Below are 21,334 nucleotides of genomic sequence, written 5' to 3'. Positions count from 1 at the left end.
GCACAGCACTGTATGTAAAGTTGTTTTATGCTTTATTCATCCTTACATTTTTGCCATGTTTTTTTTTCCAAATCAAACCTAAGATTACAGAAGGTAATTTGAATAGAATTGTACCTTGTTTTGTAACTATGTAGCTGATTATTAAATTACATAATTCTATTTAGTCTATACAGCAAAACAGCAATTCTAACTGTAGATGTCTGATTTAAGTGATTGTGGATATTGAGTATTACAGAAAGTGTTGCACCAAATAGGCACTGTGCACCAACCCAGGAAATGGCAGGCCGCTCTGTGGTGGTTCAGGCTGGTCACTGGCCTGGCTCGGTCGGGAAGACGTTCCTCAGCTGCTCAATCACCTCCTGCAGCTGCAGCACTGTGTCCCGCTCATGGTCCAGCTCCTCTCCTGCAAGGCAGTTACATTTAAACAGCAGCTAACATAATATTCTCACTCCTATGTGTTTAACGTGTATAGTTACTTATCCTTTGATGGAGATAAAGCCAGCCCAGGCTAACCTGCAGCCTCTGTGTCTGTGGTCTCTCTGCTCGGTGGCTCCCCCTGGTGAACTGCAGACACAGGTGAAGACAAAGACGATGGTGCTGACCCATTGGCCTCTGAGTCATCTTTGGGCTTGAAGCAATGAAAAAAGGAAAAGAGGTAGAAGATACTTGGATGAGTCCAGAATCACAATTAAATAGTAATATCTAGGTTCTGAATCTGTACTTAAATTGATGTCATTTTATTATTTTAAAACTTTGGCAACAATCATGTGGTGAGAGTAGAGAGCAGGTGGAAGAGAATCTGGAGAGGTGGAGGTTTGCACTGGAGAGGAGAGGAATGAAGGTCAGTAGAGACAAGACAGAATACATGTGTGTGAATGAGAGGGAGGCAGGTGGAAAGGTGAAGATGCAAGGAGTAGAGGTCGTAAAGGTGGATGACTTCAAATATCTTGGGTCAACCATCCAGAGCAATGGACAGTGTAGAAAAGAGGTGAAGAAGAGGGTGCAGGCAGGATGGAGTGGGTGGAGACGGGTGTCAGGGCTGATGTGTGACAGAAGGATAGCAGCAAGAGTGAAAGGGAAGGTTTACAAGACAGTAGTGCATCCTGCTATGATGTATGGTTTGGAGACTGTGGCTCTGTCTAAAAGACAGGAGGCTGAGCTGGAGGTGGCGAAGATGAAGATTTTCGTTGGGAGTGACAAGGATGGACAAGATTAGAAATGAGCAGATCAGAGGGACAGTGAAGGTGGAGCAGTTTGGAGATAAAGCCAGAGAGGCTAGGTTGAGATGGTTTGGACATGTGTTGAGGAGGAATAGTGGATATATTGGTCAAAGAATGTTGGAGATGGAGCTGCTGGGTAGAAGGAGAAGAGGTAGACCTCAGAGAAGGTTTATGGATGTAGTGAAGGTGGACATGGAGATGGTGTAAAAGTAGAGGAAGCAGTGGATATGGCAAGATGGAGGCAGATGATCCGCTGTGGCGATCCCTAAAGGGAGCAGCCGAAAGAAGAAGAAGGCAACAATCATGTGAATAAATTTCCAATTGAATTTACTCTTGAGAGGCACTGACTTCTTGTTGTTGCTGCTTTCTGCTATGAAAAAATAACGAAACTGCTGCCTAAGTTTTTCAATTCTACTGGAACTCAGAACTTTGCCATATATTAACCAGGGATTTGGCCCCAGTTTCATATCTTACAAAGGCAACGCATTTTCTTCAGAGATGAAACAGTGCGACAGGCGCAGAGAAAAAAAGTACCCTCTTTCTGCCACATCACACATGGAAAAAAAGTGACTTGAAGCTAGACTGCTCGCTTGAGCACAGAGACATATTCTGAGAGAGAAGCACATCTCAAACTTTTCCATCAACCTACCAAGGTGTCCACAGAGGTAAGCATGTAATTCCAAACAACCACTAAAGATATTCAGGCTAGAATTTTCCAGGATCTCAGTGCATTTCACCATCCTTGATTTACATTACCATCAACATCCATTAGCTTTCCTCTGAGTTCCTCTCCCTCTTCCTGTCTATCCCCACTCTAATCCCCATTTCACCCGCAGCTACAGCTTCTGTTTCCCTCTTCTCACTCTGTCTCAATTTACACGACCCGTCAATCATCCCACTTTGACCTGAAGCATCAGTACTTTCTGTCTCTGCACCCCCCCCCTTCTCTCTCTCATTGTCTGGACTGCGTGCCCATTCCTCACCTCATCCTCCAGCCATACTAGTTTTTTTCCTTTGCTTTAGCTGCTCTGCTCCTCTTCTATTTCTTTCCCCTGGGATAACAGAATCCTCAGTTTATCCTCAGCTGCTCTTTCCATCTGCTCTCTTTCTCAGCTTGTGAAATGACTTACCTTCAATCCCTCCACAATCTGTCTTTACAATACTTATTTCAACAAATATTCTCTCTTACTCGCTCCCCCATCTATGCCTTTGGAAATCACCTTGACTAGTAAGTCTGCCTTTTTGAGCCACTCTCTTTCAGCCATCACTGATGCTATTTCTTTGTCTCTTTCCCTCCACTCTCCTCAAATCTTCCCTCACTTTACCTGAAACATTACCACTCTCTCTCTCCACTCTCCCACTGTGTCCCCATTCTACTTCCCTGTGTGAAAAACATCAAGGCAGCCTCTAAAGCTGTCTGTCCCTCCCCTCCATCCCCTCATCCTCCTACTCTTCGCCTGCAGCCTCAAAACTCTCTCTCTTTCTCTCTCTCTCTCTCTCTCTCTCTTCCTCCTCTTTTTCTGTAGACCTCTCTTTCTGGGCTCTGTTTGTTCCCTAAGCTCCTCTCTGTATCTCTAACAGGATTGTTTTTAGCACTCTAAATTCCCTCATTCCCATATACCTTCACATAATGTCTGCCACTCCTTTACCATCACTGTCCTTTCTTATCCCTCATTAACATTTTTGTATACTCTTTTGTATCACTCTTTTTATGTCCTTTATGTTTTAATCCATAAAAAAAAACCAAATGCAGAGAAGCAAAATGACATTTTACACTGCTGTAAGCAGAATCTTGAAGCGCACACTCTCACAAATGTGTGTTTGTGTGCCTGTTTGTCTTTTTACATCCTGACCTGCAGCAGTAGCTCTCGGAGCCTGCGGAGCTGCGATTCCAGTTGCTTGTTGTGATCTTCCAAGATCTGCATGCGCGTCTCCAGGCGGCTTTTGTGCTGCCGGAGGACTCGAGCCTCAGCGAGGAGTTCCTCATCCTGCTGACCTGCCGGCGAGCCCATACCACCCTCCACCAGCTCTGGAGCCGCTGCCGCTTCCTCATGTTTCCACTTCAGCCGCCGGTACTCACCCTGCAGCATCCTGCCAGCCACAACAACATACTCATCAGTGTCACCAGCAGCACCCTAATTATCACCATCCCCCATCATCTGCATCTGATCATTTTGATGCCCCGACCATAATATTGGAACACTAAAGTCAAAACACTTAAAGCTGGTTCGTTTTTAATATTTAGTTTTGACTTGTGATAAAAAGGACTTAAAATACTGGAACTTTTATGTGTATGAAATAGGTGGGAAACTGGGACTTTTAACAATACTTACATCATACTATTAGGTTGCAGTCCTTTGCAAGGAAAAACTACATCAGGCCTGTAAACTAACCACCAAATTCTAGGCTTGAACTTTAATGTTCTTTGCCAAAACTTTACAATAGATAATTTTATTTGTTTGTTTTTGACTTTGTTTTCAGCAAGTGGAATGCAGCTTGATTGGGTTTTAATCCACAGACCGAGCTTCAGCTCTGTGGTTGTGTTGGCAGTGCGTTTTGAGACATTGTCTTGCTGTATAATGAAGCATCAGCCAGTGGATTTGGAGGCAATTTCTTGTAAAGCAACAGTGAAGATATTTGAGTGTTTGTAAGTACACCAGTGGTTTCTTTTTTCTTTCTTTTACATGATTTTTCATTTCCATGTTGTGGTGCTGGATGAATAATTCTTTTTGTTCTTTTTGCCCAAAATGTTTCTTTCATAGAAATTTCTTAAGTCAGCATGATGATTTAAGTCAGCATGATTTAGTCCTCCTGACTCCAAAAACAGATCACTAAACCCAAGACTACATATTCACAGCTTTCAAATGGCATAATCAACAGAACATGGCTAAAGGGACTGTTAAAAAATAAAAACAACCAGAAGTTTCTTTGAAAATCATGCTTACCTAATTTATACAACCTAATTGATGGATATTAACACCACAACTTTTGCTTGATATACAAGTTCTTCTTAAATTCAAGCAACTTAGTCATGCAAAAAAAGCACTGTCCCAAAATGTATGTATATACAAAATGTACAAACAACTTGCACAAAAGTGCAGTACTAGGGAAGCCAGAAAGATAAAATCAGATTACACACATAGCCCTGGCATCCTAAGCACAGCATTACATACTCTTTTACATTTTATTACGGCCTCCATGTTGGTTGTCTTTTTTTTTTTTTTTTGGTAGGATGAAAAAGGATGTAATTTGTGTTATGTGCTAACTTTAAAAGCAGCAATAGTACATAAACTAATCCCTGTAGTCAGCTCCTTTCTCTCTAAACAATATAAATAGCACTATATCCCAAAATGCCTGCCTCTATTTATAAGTAATGGTGTACTTTAGAGTGACTAATTATCAACTGAAAAACAGCAGCAAAAAAAAGAAAAGAAAAGATGAAAAATGAGAAGTGTAGCTTCAATTCTCTTGACATATCGACATATTACTCTAGCTATTCGCAATCCTAATGGCCCTATTAAAAAAGCATTGCATTAAAATATGTAGAGGGAAAAATGTTATGACCTCTTCCATATACAGAACTGCCAGCATATTAGTAGCTGTAGCAATGCTTTGGTATTCTTATGATGAAAGTAACAGTGTTTTATTACAGGCAGCAAACACAAAGGCCTTTACAGGCAGTGGCACCAGTGGCAGTAGGAATGTAGATTTGTGAAGTAGGTTAAGGTTGTAGATGCCCTGGAGACATTCGTAATTAATCCGACTTCATTGATCAATTATTTGCATGCAGCAAAAGCAGGCCCAGAGCTGACACAGGGATTAAAGATCACACTGTATAAAGAAAAACGAAGGACGGAAATGTAAATGAGTCATATACATGGCCATGGCCTCTGGTGCAGAATTAAATGGTTATGGAAAGGTTTCATTCAGATTTCCTTCCTCAGATGCATCACTGAAAATGAAGCTTTCTGACAAAAAAGGGGTCAAGAGAGCACTTCAAATAGCCTACTCAAGAAATATTAGTCCTCTCTGCAATGTCCACAGTCGGTCATGAATACAGAATTTTATTTCATTTACTTAGAAGTCGTTACCGAAGCCAGATGGTGCTCTGTACAGCTTCTATTCTATATACAGTATGTTAGATAGGGTGGTTAAACCCCAGCCAATCAGACACACAGTTAAAAAAAAACACTGTCCTCATTAACTCTAACAACACTTCTGCATAACCTCTAGTGAACCAAGCTCACCAGTCACACAGGAATGTAAACTATTTGCCACTACAAAACAAAGAAAACTGAGTATACTAAATAAATAAATCACTACACCACGCTTTTGCAGAGTGTGTGGTCCTTTTGCTGGGAGGCCAGATTGGCATTGTACTGTGATGGAGTGCAGTCCAATAAGTGCATTCAGCCTTGCATTGTTCAATAAACAAAAGGCAGAGCTGTGTGACACTGAAACAGTGAAAATGTTTTTGTGTGTGTGGACCCTCACCTGTTCTCATTTTCCAGCCGGACCAGTGTGCGCTGCAGCTCCTCTTTGTTGTGGCAGTCAAGGTGGACGAGGAGGTGTGGGCCTGGCGGAGAATCCTGCTCCAAGGCGGGGCTGGAGTGACGTAGGAGGTACTGATCTTCATCCCTGAGTCCCCCCGCACAGGAGACAATGCACACTGAGCTGCCAGAGCCACAGCCACAGCGCATACACACACACACACACACTGCAGGGCACCCAGCTCAGCCAGAAAAAAGCATGTGCTACACCACAGCCACATAGGCATTAGAGCTTAAAACGTCCAACCTGATGGGACCCAAGTATTCAGGATGCAGTTTTGTTTGGTTCAGTTCAAACTTTACAAATACTTTAGTTGCACTTAACACCCACAAAACTTAGTTAAATTATTTCTCACTCATAGCTCACTGAAACACAGAGGAATTCTATGGAAAGTCCAGATTCTAAACTTTCAATGAGTATCACACTTGTGTGTGTAAGCAGAAGGAAAAATATTTAATTATATCTTTCATATTTTATTGTTGTGTGTTGTGTCAGTCATGTCTTGGAAAATGAAAAAAATGCAGACTCAAATCTGTCAACACTGATTATAAATCCAATGTAAATGTATCAAAGTGTGTAACTCACTGTTTTATGCATTGTTTATCATTCAAAATCATATATTGATATATGTATCAAGATATAGCATATACAGTAAAATATAAACATGAGGGATCGGTAACATGCTCATCAGTTTGACATAAATCATTTAAAATATATTTTAAGACTTTATAAGACTTTTTAAAGACCTTTTTCAAGGAACCAAACTAATTTTTGGATTCAAAACTTGATGCTGTGGGTTGGGTCCGGTCAGACTCAGCATAATGTTCTTGGGCTATATTCACTTTTAGCTGAATATCCCAGGCCTGATTAAAGCTCTAACAGGCATATTTGTACATTCACATTGAGGTGCATGGGTCAGTGACATTTTTTCCCTATAATTTAATGAATATATGACATGTCACATTATTACATAATATGTCCTTTCTGTGAATGCATTTTCAGTGCACAAAAAATAAGCATTTATGTCTATCAAAATCTAAAAATGTCAGGTGGTGTGATCATCCAACCACAAATGCAAATTAGGCAAACTATTAAAAAAATATTAATATACAACTCTAAATTAAATAGCCTGGCATGATTTCATGAATTAAAACATTACATATTGGAAAATAAGCTTTAAAATAATACAACTTTTTGTGAACCGTAAATTATTCTCGACATCTAACTACAACTATGAACTTTAGTAGCCTTTCACAAATATAAAATAAAAGTAATTTTTAAGTCCTGGGTAGGCTGATTCAGTTTACCAAGTTAGGTGGTATGACTTCAGGAAAACCATGAAAATGTATTATTATTACAACTTTCCAAAAAAGTTGTCACTCTGCAAAATGTAAATAAAAACAAAATGGAATAATGTGCGAATCATTTAAATCCTATATGTAATTGAAAATTACATACAATGTATCAACAGAAAGTATCCAATGTTGAAACTGAGAAATTATACATATATTTATATATATTTTGAATTTGATGCCAACAACATGTTCCAAAAATGGGACGGGGGCATGTTTACCACTGTGTTTCATCACCTCTTCTTTTAACAACACTCTGTAATATTTGGGAACTGCGGAGACACTGCTGTAGTTTTGAAAATTAAATCAGTGGGTGACAGGTCTGGACTGCAGGCAGGTCAGTTTAGCACCCAGACTCTTTTATTACAGAGCAATGCTGTTGTAATACATGCAGAATGTGGTCTGACATTATCTTACTTAAATAAGCCAATTCTTCCCTGAAAAGGATGTCATCTGGATGGCAGCATATGTTGCCAAAACATGTATATATCATTCAGCATTAATGATGCCTTCACAGATGTGCGTGTCAATCATGCCAAGCACACTAATGCACCCACATACAATTGTGAATACTGTGCCCAGTGGATTTATGAAATACAGTGTCCATGGTTTCCAAAGAGAATTCCAAATGTTGATTTGTCACAACACAGGACACCTTTCCACTTTCGCTCAGTCAATTTCAAATGAACTCAGGTCCAGAGAAAGTGTCAGCATTTCTGGATCTTGTTTATATATGGTGTCTTCTTTGCATTTTAGAGTTTTAACTTGCATCTGAGGATGCAGCGATTAAGTATTTTCACAGCCAGTGTTTTTCAGATGTGTTTCTGAGCCCATGCAGTAATTTCCACTACAGAATCATGTCTGTTTTTAATGCTGTGCCGCCTAAGGGCCCAAAGGTCATTTGCAGCAAATACTACCATACATGATGAAAAGCAAAAGTTCTTTGCTATTTTACATTGAGAAATGTTATTCCAAAGGCAAACAGGTCCTAGGTGATGGGCCAGACAAAGGGTGATCCAAAAACCCCATATGAAGAACAATACCAGGACCCAGTTTCCCTCGCTCCCGGATTAGGGTTACCGGGGCCTCACCCTGGAGCCAGGCCTGGGGGAGGGACTCCTCGGCGAGCACCTGGTGGTTGGACCTTTACCCATGGGTCTCAGGGCTCAGCCTGAATGAGCTACATGGGACCACTCTCCCATGGACCCACCACCCGTGGGAGAGGCACTTATCGGGGTCCGGTGCAATGTGGATCGGGTGGCGGCCGAAGGCGGGGGCCTCGGCGTTCCAATCCTCGGCTACTGAAACTGGCTCTCAGAACATGGAACATGACCTCTCTGGCAGGGAAAGAGCCCGAGCTAGTGTATGAGGCTGAGAGATACCAACTAGATATAGTTGGGTTCACCTCAACACATGGCAGGTGCTCTGGAAGTGACTCTATCTAGAGGGGTTAGACTTTATTCCATTCTGGAGTTGTGAGAGGCGTCAGGCAGTAGTGGGCTCATACTCATAGCTCTCCGGCTCAGCGCCTGTATGTTGGGGTTTTCTCCGGTCGACGAGAGGGTTATTTCCCTGTGCCTTCGGGTTGGGGAATGGGCTCTGACTGTTTTCTGTGCTTATGCACTGAACGGCAGTTCGGAGTACCCAGCCTTCTTGGAGACCCTGTAGGGGGTCCTGGAAAGTGCCCCCTGTGGGGACTCCATTGTCTTGTCTGGGTGACTTCAATGCTCAAGTGGGCAATGACAGTGAGACATGGAAGGGTGTGATTGGGAGGAACGGCCTCCCCAATCTGAACCCAAGTGGTGTTTTGTTATTGGAGTTCTGTGCTCGCCACAGTCTGTCCATAACAAACACCATGTTCGAACACAAAGGTGTGCATAAGTGCACATGGCATCAGGACACCTTAGGCCGCAGTTTGTTGATCGACTTCATAGTTGTGTCATCGGATTTGCAACCATGTGTTTTGGACACCCGGGTGAAGAGAGGAGCGGAGCTGTCTAACGATCACCACCTGGTGGTGAGTTGGATCAGATGGTGGGTGAAAATACTGGACAGACCTAGCAGACCCAAACAAGTTGTAAGGGTTTGTTAGGAATGTCTGGCAGAGGAACCTACCAGAAAACTCCCACATCCGACCAAGCTTCAACTGCATACCGAGGGAGGCTGGTGACATCGAGTGGGCCCTGTTCCATGCCTGAGTGCCTGAGACCTGAGTCGGCCCTGTTCCGTGCCACCATTGTCGATGCAGCGGATTGGAGCTGTGGCCGCAAGGTCGTAGGTGCATGTTGTGGTGGCAATCCCCAAATCTGTTGGTGGACACCTCGGGTAAAGGAAAGCTGAAGAAAGAGTCCTATCGGGCCTGGATGGCTTGTGGGACTCTGGAGGCAAAAGATGGGTACCAAAGGGCCAAGTGGGTCGCAGCTTTGGCGGTTGCTGAGGCAAAAACTCAGGTGTGGGAGAAGTTTGGTGAGGCCATGGAGAAGGACTATTGACAGGCACCGAGAAATTCCTGGCAAACCGTCAGGCGCCTCAGGAGAGGAAAGCGGGTTCCGACCAACACTGTATACAGTGGGGCAGGGGGGCTGCTGACTTCAACTGTGGACATCATTGGAATACCTCAAGGATCTTCTCAACCCCACCAACGATCCTTCCCTAGAGGAGGCAGAGCTTGTAGATCCAAGCGAAGGTCTGTCCATCACTTGGACTGAGGTAGCCAAGGTGGTTGGAAAACTCTTTGGTGGCAGAGAACCGGGGGTGGATGAGATCCGCCCAGAATTCCTGAGGGCTCTGGATGTTAGGGCTGTTTTGGCAGACACGCCTCTGCAACATCGCATGGACATCTGGGGCAGTCCCCCTGGAATGGCAGAGTGGGGTGGTGGTCCCGCTTTTTAAGAAAGGGGACCGGAGGGTGTGTTCCAACTATCGGGGGATCACACTTCTGTGCCTACCCGATAAGGTCTATGCAGGGGTACTGCAGAAGAGAGTCCGACCGATAGCTGAATCTCAGCTACAAGAGGAACAATGTGGGTTTCGCCCTGGTCGTGGAACACTGGACCAGCTTTTTAACCTCACCAGGGTCCTGGAGGGTGCGTGGGAGTTCGCCCAACCAGTCTATATGTTTTGTGAATTTGGAGAAGGCATTCGACCGTGTCCCTCAGGGGATCCTGTGGGGAGTGCTCTGGGAGTACGGGGTGAGGAGCTCATTGTTATGGGCCATTCAGTCCCTGTACAAAAGGAGTAGGAGCTTGGTTCATATAGCCGGCAGTAAGTCGGATTGATTTCCAGTCAGGGTTGATTTTGTTCATAACTTTTATGGACAGAATTTCTTGGAACAGCCATGTGGCAGAGGCTGTCCAGTATTGTGGCCTCAGGATTTCATGTCTGCTTTTTGCGGATGATATGGTCCTGTTGACATCAAACGGCCCGGGACATCCAGCTCTCTCTGGACCAGTTTGCAGCCGAGTGTGAAGTGGCTGGGATGAAAATCAGCACCTCTAAATCTGAGACCATGGTCCTCAGTCAGAAAAGGGTAGAATGCTCTGTCCAGTTCGGGTGTGAATTCTTGCCCCAAGTGGAGGAGTTTAAATTTCTTGGGATTTTGTTCACGAGTGAAGTAAGGATGGAGCGAGAGGTTGACAGGTTGATTGGTGTGGCGTCTGCAGTAATGCGGACCCTATACTGGTCTGTCATGGTGAAGAGAGAGCTGAGCCAGAAGACGAAGCTGTCAATTTACCGGTCAATCTACGTTCCGACTCTCAACTATGGTCACGAGCTTTGGGTAGTGACTGAAAGAATGAGATCGTGGATACAAGTGGGTGAAATAAGCTTTCTCTGCAGGGTCACCAGGCTCTCCCTTAGAGATAGGGTGAGATCCTCGAAGTAAGGATGGCCTCTGGACGCCTCCCTAGGGAGGTGTTCCAGACATGTCCGACGGGAAGGAGACCCCAGGGAAGACCCAGGACACGTTGGAGGGATTATATCTCTTGACTGTCTTGGGAATGCCTCGGTATCCCTACAGAAGAGCTGGCAGGGGAGAGGGAGGCCTGGGTCTCTTTGCTTAGGCTGCTGCCCCCGCAACCCAGACTCGGATTAGCGGTTGAGGATGGATGGATGGAAATGTTACTCTTGAATTGTTGCACTATTTGATTATGCAGTCTTTCACAGAGTGGTGAACCCCTCCCCATCTTTACTTCTGAAAGACTCCCTGAGATGCTTTTTCATACATAATCATGTTGCTGACTTGTTGTTAATCAACCAGCAGGTGTTTAGTTTAGCATTCCAACGTGTTGCTGGCATAAAATTCAAAATGGGCATATATTTTTCAGTTTCAGTATTTGATATGTTGTCTGTATTATTTTCAAAGATATATAGGGTTTAAATGATTTGCACATCATTGCATATTGTTTTTATTTACATTTTGCAACCCAATTTAGAAATGGGGTTGTATACTAACATATATTTATTTGGAAAAAATATAGACAAAAAGTGTTACAGTATAAAAGCATAGCCTTGAGTTCAAGCACAAATAATTTACTCAAGTGTCTGAGTACAAAGACTAGTTTATACACATTTTCAGTAAAGGTAAACAACTTTTAAATTTAATGTATTTAAATAATATGTGGTTGCTTCACCTGAGTATTCAAAGTAATTACCCAGTTTAAAAATTATTTTATATCATAATACAAGCTATGAAACAACTTTAAACATACTGAATAAGTAGCACATACAAAAATGCAAATAATACCCTTTTCTAATGTTTTTCTTTATTTTTAATAAAAAATTAAATTTGAATTTTTAAAATGATCATTTTTAAATCCCTTATTTGTCAGTGACCCATATACATATTTCATAGGCACATGTAAAATCTGATGTACACAGAGCTGCTAGCAGGCAGTGCACTATCATAGCCATAGTCACTGGGAAACACACACTCTTTGTGTGCACAGGAGGTAAGCACACATTACGAGATGAAGCACACACAAACTCTCGCAAAAATGCACAGAAGCACATGTGTACACCTTAGTCCACAATGAACATGCTGTGAAAGCACATATAAGTCTTGCATGCACAATCCTTTGATCCAGTTCAAATGCTACAACATGAGAGAAATTACAGCTACAACTGCAAAGCTGCAGTGATTCTTTTGCCTCTCCACCTTTCCCTGACGTTTTATATGCTGCAGCAGTGGGTTCAACTGCACCTTTTATGCAGTTTGATATGAAAACTTTAAGCCAGACCAAAACCCAAAACCTACTGGTAGCATCTGGACCAGGTCCAAGGCATGCAAACGGGCTACACATGGAGCCTCTGAATGGAACACACACAGAACTGAGGGTATTTACACTAAGCAAAAGTGCCTGTGCAGTATAGAGAAAATATTCCTTGGCGGAAGGAAACAGTGCTTACACAGACATCCATGGGTTGCCATAAGCAATGACACGTGCTGGAGCATAAATATGACCACATCCATATACAGCACATAAAGAGAGCTGCAAGTACATGCTTGTGTAAACAGAGCAGGAGCACACACAGACACACAGAAGCCAACTACGCGAGTAAGAGACAAGGTCAGCACAGGATCACATTAACAAACAAAGCAGGCAAGACTATACTTGGATTAAAAGTCAACGTATAGTATTACCACTTAAAATGTAATGATAGACAAAATATAAACATGAATTATATGGGTTGATGTACAGTACTGTGTAAAGTCAGACCATCTTCCATTTATTTAATTTACTATCAAAATAACCATTAAATACAAGTAATTAATTTTTCAGTATATATTAAGGATAAGATTAAACATAGAATAATCCATTTGTATAAGGTAGGAGAAAGTCAAAGAAGTGAAAAACTTGTCCAACAGTGTAAAGAGTACTTAAAGCTTTTATTTATGAGAGGTGAAAATCTAGCTCCAATCTTGCTTCAGATCTGAAAAAAATGAGTCTAATTTTTGTAATTGGGATTACCTGAATCACAAGAAGCAGAAAATGCAATCAACTCATAATACTGAACTTACATGGAAGCAAGGAAAAATATCCCTGCAGATTTCTTTGAATAACAAAACAAGAATGGAGGCTGTAATAAATGGAAATATATTATACGTAAATATTATATTGATATTTTTAGTTGTTGAGGGTTGTGTTATTTTCTAAAAAATGTTTTCTCTGAAATGGAAATATATAAATATATATATATATATATATATATATATATATATATATATATATATATATGCTGTTTTGACTTGAAATAAAAAAATGAAAAGGTGGTCTCTGACTTTTGCACATTACCAAGTTCATTAGAAAGATCACGCAACCACTTACACTACACCATGGCAATGTCATAATAATAATAATAATAATAATAATAATAATAATAACAATAATAACAACAAACGTAATGGGACACCCTCTGAATTTCCAGAAAGAATGAGTAGGTTAACTACTAGGGATGCTTCCCTAGTAGTTAACCTACTCATTCTTTCTTACCACATTGATACAGTGGAAAATAACATGAGATAACAGCCGGAGTCACAGAGGGATGCGCACAGGGTGCCATTTAGGTCAAATGTCAGTATGTGTCATTGCAGCGTAACTGACAATTACAAAATCAACTGCGTGCTGTGCCTAGAAGAAATGGAATCTTGCTCTAGAGAAAGTGGAAGTTTGCCAAAAATGCTTACTTAGAACAATGTGCACTAAAATGATCACTGCTGCATTTATAAAAGAGGAGTGGGTGGCTGTCCCACTTTCACATTATCAGAAATTGGTAAATTGGTGGTGCGCAATCCACAACTTATTAATATGGATATTCAGGGCAAATGTGGAACCAAAAGGTATAAAATTTAGCAGTAAAGGAGTTTTGCACTGAAATACACAAATGAAATATTGTCCCAATACATTTTGTAAGGTACTAACATCAAGAAGATAATGATGGAGAAACAGCAACCCAAAGGTTATGTTAATTCCCCAAAGCTGTGCTCGATCGCCTCTCTATCTCACTCTCATACCACACAAATCCAGTACTTTGCTCTGGCTGTAGCCTCTGATGGACTGACCTCTTTTATGGGTGTGTTTTTGTGAGGGCTCAGCCTTATTTCACTTATGTATGTTCACGAGGCAGCCACCTCACCCTCTTGGCCGGCCTGCAGCTCTACACATCGTGTTTCATGGCATTTCAATGGCCCCCCTCCCACCCCTATCCTCTCGGAGAGTCATCGGCGCAGCCTGTTCTATTTATTCCTGCGACTGGACTCCTTAATCACAAAGACTTTTATATGATAGAGAGAGAGTATGCGCATTGCCATGGGTCATTTTCATTATCTTTCATTTTTTTTTGTCACTGCCCAGCTGCCCCCAAATCATAAACACAAGGCAGACACACGCGAGAGCATACACACACAGCAGACTGCTCATGCACGAATACACACACACACACACACACACATACACACACACACACACATACACACACACACACAGGGCCATGGCAGTAATGAAAGATTTCAGTGTGTGGGGGTGGCAGGCTGCATACTCACAGACTTTCATCAGGAGAGAGACTGTCAGTGAAGAAGGAGCAGCTCTGGCTCTCCATTTCTGCCAGCCTGACAGAGAGACAGAAAGCAAAAAAGAGAAAGAAAGAGACAGAAAGAGACACAACAAGAGAGAGGTGGGAATTATGGTAACATAAACACATAGCTGTATATAGGTCAGTCACACAATAGTGAACATGGGGGTGTTACACTACAAAAAGACATAGTCCTTACTGTGAAGAGGCTTTACATTATAATCTGCTCCTGCAACAAGCATTATATGCACCTGGCATCTTCATAGACAAAGTGTGTCCATCCAAGCACTCTGCAGAGTTTAGTCACATGCATAATCTAACACAAACAATTCAAAAATTCAGTTCTGATTAACTCTAGCAGGTACAGTTATTAAAAGGTAAAGGCAATGTTTACACACACAAGGCATCTGTAGCATAATTTGAATAGTGCATGTAAAAATAACTGCAAAGAACCATTTAATAACATGTACCATTCTAATTATGCTACAACTGCCTCCAACAAGGTTATGATGGACAGTTATATTTTCTATTGCATCAATTATTTTCATCATTATCATTATTAGGTCTACCATTACTATTGCGTATAATCTCCGTGATGGCCAGCTTACCATAAACATTGTTCTTTAAAACATCAAAAAGGATCCTGCTTTTGTTACAAATCATATAACCATTTTGGTACTATGCAGAACCTGTTTTGCCAAAAGTCTAGGTTAGATCATAGAAGAAACTTATGATGTTAGGGTGGTAGTTCTCCAGGCACAGTGCTAGGTGCTTTCTGTGTCACTTGCACTTCTCTAATCGCAGATGTTGTTCATGCAGTGTGACTTTAAGAAATTATCAGAATGAATTTCATGTCTCCAATGACAGCAAATACTCTAATGCACTCCTGACGCCATATACAGCACCAAAGGGTTAACCCCTGGGGTGTTCAGCACCATGGAGAGCACACATTGGCCCTGGCTCTTGTCTTTATTTGAGCGCCTGAGGAACTTTGCTTTTAGCAACATTCTGCACTTTGCCTGTCTGAAGTCACCCTTAGGTGGGAGACAGGGGAAACTTCATAGTCCCACCAGGAGAGACTGTGAATTAATGGCAGTGCTGGCCCCTGCAGAGACGGTAATGAAAAGCGCTAACTGCTTTGTCTGAGCCTGCAATTGTGGAGAGAGCTGCAAGAATGCTCTAAATTTGAGATGCACTAATATAGATTTTCTTAAAGATAACAATAACTAAAAATTAACACCTTGTTCTTGCTGATATAGATACCACTGACCACAAGTTTCCTTTATTCCATTTTAAACCCATTCTGCACTGCAATCCACACATGTTGTGCCATGAGCTTAAGATAAGTTAAAACTCTGATGTTGCTTGTTGCTAATACTAGCTATTCTTTTAGGCTATAAAGATCACAAAATTTTCAAATAACCAGATTATTTGTAATCAAAGTCTTAATGCTTTCCACCTCACTATATCTCAACTGCACTTCTGCTGTACTCTGGTGAAACCATGAAGAACTTCCACACGACTGAGATTTTCACATGAAAGTGACTCTTGTGTCAGTGCAAAAATGAAGCACAAGTTATTGGGTGCAATTATCTGTCACAAATGTAATATCAGACCATGAATAGTGATATTTCAATTTTCCCACTTATTGACTAATAAATATATTATGTACCAGTATGTTACACCCTGCTGTGCAGTGCAGAGTGCTTACATAGAGGAATGGAAATGACAGAGAGCCTGTCGCTAACAGTCAGTATTATATCATCCAAGCTCCACTTCTCAGTCAGGTCAAACTTTATTGCAGCAGTGGTAACTCCTAATTTTATCAGCCATGGCATCTATCAGCTGGATCAAATCACACCCCATGGCTATGCGGCTGAGGGATGGTTGAGTCAAGGATAACTGGGAACTGGGCTGAGGGACATGCATCCCTGGAGGTAAAGATAAGAGATCAGAAACATTACATGGGTAAAAAAATGTATGAATGAGTGAATTAACAGCTGCTGTATGGTCTTGCGTGTGAAGTAGACATTATAGATGTTCGAGCCTAAATCAGTAGTTCTCAAACTTTTTTAGTCTATGGCCCATTTTGTAGATAGTAATTGCCACTGTGCACCCCTTCCTTCCTGCCCCATGGTATTTATTTCGCTTAAAAAATGAGGACCATGTCTTACCAGAACTTTGTTTATTTTGCAAGGCAAGAGACACGGCCCTGTTATATGACATTACAAGTTACTAATACACGCAGTTACTAGGCACACAAAGTTACTCCACACAATCCTGCTGTCACCTGCTGGACTGAACACCAATACTAAATCATTCTCAGAGGGTTTTCATAAATAATCCTATTAACAAGGCATTTCATTTTCATGCTTTGCAGAGCTTTTATCACTCTAGCGCTAGTTCTACTCAAACTAATGTGGTCATCCATATCTTTCATTATAGCAAATAAGTCAATAACATTACAAGTTAGAAATACACACATTTGAGGTATGGTTGTGAATTGTGATTGGTTGGCATGTATCATTTTAGTAGCATTCAACAACCTCTACCATTTTTTTAAAGCAGGACAACTTTTACATATATTACTTTTTTATATTATATTAAATTATACTTAACATATTCAGCCAACAGCGTCCTGTGACCATTGATGAAGGACTAGAGGATGATCAGCACATACTGTGCAGCAGCAAACGAGGTACTATCTCTGACTTTACATCTGCAAGGTGGACTGACAAGGTAGGAGTGTCTAACAGAGTGGATTAAATTTTTTTTTACATTTACAGCATTTGGCTGATGCTCTTATCCAGTGCGACTTACAGGTAGATCACATTTTACACAGGTAGGCGAAGGTAGTGTTAGTAGTCTTGCCCAAGGACTCTTATCGGTATAGTGTCGGGTGCTTGCCGAGGCAGGGATTGAACCCCAGCCTACAGCATGGAAGGCAGAGATGTTAACCACTACGCTATATGCTATACACTGCTGTGTCAGATCCACTCATACCAGTACAACACACACTAACACAGCACCACCATGTCAGTGTTACTGCAGTGCGGAGAATGATCTACCACCCAAATAGTACCTGCTCTGTGAGGGTCCATGGGGGTCCTGACCACTATATTGCCAAAAGTATTTGCTCATCTGCCTTCACACGCATATGAATTTAAGTGACATCCCATTCTTAATCCATAGGGTTTAATATGATGTCTGTCTACCCTTTGCAGCTATAACAAACTCAACTCTTCTGGGAAGGCTTTCCACAAGGTTTAGGAGTGTGTTTATGGGAATGTTTGACCATTCTTCCAGAAAACACTGATGTTGGACGAGAAGGCCTGGCTCACAGTCTCCACTCTAATTCATCCCAAAGTTGTTCTATTAGGTTGAGGTCAAGACTCTGTAGGCCAGTCAAGTTGTTCCACACCAAACTCACTCATCCATGTCTTTATGGACCTTGCTTTATGCACTGGTGTGCAGTCATGTTGGAACAGTAAGGGGCCATCCCCAAACTGTTGCTACCTAGTTGGGAGCAGGAAATTGTCCCAAATCTCTTGGTCTGCTGAAGCATTAAGAGTTCTTGTCATTGGAACCACACCATAATCTCCCTCCACCAAACTTTACACCTGGCACAATGCAGTCAGACAAGTACGGTTCTCCTAGCAACTGCCAAACCCAGACTCGTCCATCGGACTGCCAGACGGAGAATCATGATTCATCACTCCAGAGAACACGTCTCCACTGCTCTAGATTCAAGTGGCGGCGCTTTACACCACTGTATTTGACACTTTGCATTGCGCTTGGTGATGTAAAGCTTGGATGCAACTGCTCGGCCATGGAAACCCGTTCCATGAAGCTCTCTACACACTGTTCTTGAGCTAATCTAAGGGCCACATGAAGTTTGGAGGTCTGTAGCGATTTACTCTGCAGAAAGTTGGCAACCTCTGCACACTATGTGCCTCAGCATCCTCTGGTCCTCTGGCATACCACTTCATGGCTGAGTTGCTGTCATTCCCAATCGCTTCCACCTTGATACCACTGACAGTTGACTGTGGAATATATAGCGAGGAAATTTCATGACTGGACTTGTTGCACAGGTGGCATTCTATCACAGTACCATGCTGGAATTCACTGAGCTCCTGAGAGCGACCCATTCTTTCACAAATGTTTGTAGAAGCAGTCTGCATGCCTAGGTGCTTGGATTTATACACCTGTGGCCAAGGAAGTGATTAGAATAACTGAATTCAATGATTTGCATGGGTGAGTGAATATTTTTGGAAATATAGTGTATACATTAAGTGGAGCTGATAAAATGGACAATTAGTCTAAAAACAAGGCGTGGTCATAATGTTATGCCTGATCAGCATATTTAATAGATATGGTCAAAGCAGAGGCCTTTAATTTGAGAACTGCCAGTCTAAATGGAGTGTGGAGCACATCAGCATTCATGGGACGTACAAAACAATCCAACTTTAAGAGGATTTTGTCTCTCAGAATGCTTCATCAGTGAGAGACCTGAGAATGTGACTATAGATCCTACGCGTCCAAAGTCTTTCTCTCACTCTTTTTCTGTGATGTGCTGTTTTGATGATGAAAAGGCTTCCCTGTACATAGGCACTTCACACTCAAGCGAATCTTCCCCATTAGAGTTGGCTCCAAACATCACCCACTATCCCCCCCGACTGGGTCTATTCCATCACTTCGCATTAACACATACACCCAGTCGTTTGCCCGTAACAGTATTAAAAAATATCCTTCTTTGCCTCCTCATTGGAATGATATATCAGCCCTACAGATGTTCAAAAATCTGCAATGCGGTCTTGACACTCAACTTTTGATGTCAATTTAATTTTCCATTAGAGCTCAAAGGGAATAAATAAATGATACCTCATTTAGTGTGCTTTCTCCATCCCCCTTTATATGGGACAGGGAGCTGTGAGATAAAACTGAATTAAAAGGCGTTTTACATTCAGCTGCAAAATGGAGACGGATCCTTCAGCTATGCTATTCTTCCTCGGGCCATAAAAAGGCTTGTCTCTTCCCATTTAGCTAGCACTCAGATCATTCTGAGGTTTGGTTAAAGTATGCAAAAGAGAAAAAAAAACAAATATCCCCCCTTCAGAAGGATCTGCATTCGTGGACATGTAGAAACTTGAATGCGGTTTGAAAAGCTGATATCGCTGTGGTAACAGCCATCACAAAGCAGCCTCTACACAAAATAAACTTTAGCATTATTTATACTTCGACATGTTAGGTTTAATTGTGCCAGGCACACATGAATAGTGCTTTTCACAGTCAATGAAATATTTTAATTATGAGGCAGAGAGAGAAAACCAAGACAATTTCTGAGCAAGGCAACTCAAACAACCAGGACAAAAAAGTGAGATATGGCACAGAGATAAGTGAAAAAGAAGGAAACATAGCAGAATGATAGCGGGAGGGTGAGAAAGGTGGGGGGGATAAAGAGGGTGATAGATATAGGGACAGAAAAGGAGAAATGAAGTGAAAAATTGAGATGCAGGGGGAAGAATCAAGCGTGTGACAGCAGGGAGAGGCACAGACAGATGGAGAATAAGAAAGAGACAGGGAGAAGGAAAGAGGGAAAACATTTCAGATGGAAATTGAATCTCAGTGTTTGCTGAGATGGCTGGCAGTGTGGTATAGTGGGCCAGTCAAAGGGGCTGATCTCTGTGTGAGTTTCTGTGAGTGAGTATAGGTAGGACAAGAGCCGAGTACTAAAAATTGGTACCCAAAATGCACTGCTAAACATCTCAGAACAGAGTACTGAAAATCGGTGCCTATGTTTAATAGATTGAACGAAAAGTATGTCAAAAAAGATCTTTAGAATTATCATAAAAACAGAAAAAGGAGATAAAAAGAAAAAAGAAAAGACCTTCACACAGGGTGAAAACATTATTGTTTTTTTTATCAATACAACCACAACATTTTATGTAAAAGTACCAGATGTTTAAAATAACACAAGTGGCCAGCATAGGGTTCTCTTTTAGCAGCTGTAGCCAGTCAGCAGCCTCTCCATTTTGTCCACCCTCACACACATGCACACATATACAAACACATATACACACAGGCACACACACTCTAACAGCAGGTCACATAAGACGAGAACAGAGTGATGGGGCACTGCACCTCCACACTTTTATTTCCCACAGGTTCACCCCAACACCACATATGTAATATAAATGTGTAGGGGTTGTACAGCGTAAAATAATTGAAAATGTGTTATTTTAAAGATTCTTCACAGAAAATGAACAAAAGGTTGGCTGACTACCGTTAGCTTTAGCGTTTTGGTATTGGCATCGCATCTAAGATATCAGTATCAAAAAATCTTGAATGAAATCCAGGCTTATGGAGGATGGAGTGGAAGCCAAGAGGACGATTCCTGCAGACCCATTGCAGTCTCGTGATGAGCTCTATCACTATGTGTGTGTTACTAGGTGTATTACTGTGCATTACTGCATTAGATTTGTAGGTATGTGCCTATATCTCACTATATATCACCACACTAATATTAACAAAACTTTTCACAATGATCGTCTTACAAGGAAAAATCTTTTTTTTAAATGTTAGGACATTTTCTTTGTCGCAAAAGAAGAGAAAGCCTTTCACTGTAACAAGAACACGGTGTCA

The 21,334-nt window shown here is 41.7% G+C and overlaps 1 protein-coding gene across 2 annotated transcripts in view; it reads right to left on the bottom strand.

The window, feature by feature from the left end:
- Window positions 1–21,334, bottom strand: part of drp2 (dystrophin related protein 2) — a 165,411-nt gene that overhangs the window by 3,933 nt on the left and 140,144 nt on the right. The window contains exons 18-22 of one of the 2 annotated variants that reach the window (XM_037540306.1): window positions 14,664–14,729; window positions 5,715–5,858; window positions 3,074–3,311; window positions 514–628; window positions 270–403 (exon numbers count right to left, since the gene is read on the bottom strand). In XM_037540306.1, the coding sequence (XP_037396203.1) occupies window positions 309–403; window positions 514–628; window positions 3,074–3,311; window positions 5,715–5,858; window positions 14,664–14,729 (658 nt within the window). In that variant the 3' untranslated portion in view covers window positions 270–308. Of the gene's footprint in view, window positions 1–269; window positions 404–513; window positions 629–3,073; window positions 3,312–5,714; window positions 5,859–11,931; window positions 12,671–14,663; window positions 14,730–21,334 lie in introns of those variants that run through there. The other variant, XM_037540307.1, reaches the window with a different exon arrangement.

Source organism: Pygocentrus nattereri, chromosome 8, assembly GCF_015220715.1.
Source record: "Pygocentrus nattereri isolate fPygNat1 chromosome 8, fPygNat1.pri, whole genome shotgun sequence".
Lineage (NCBI taxonomy): Eukaryota > Metazoa > Chordata > Actinopteri > Characiformes > Serrasalmidae > Pygocentrus > Pygocentrus nattereri.
Note: the sequence above shows the minus strand (reverse complement) of the source record. Positions and strands in the feature narration are given on the sequence as shown.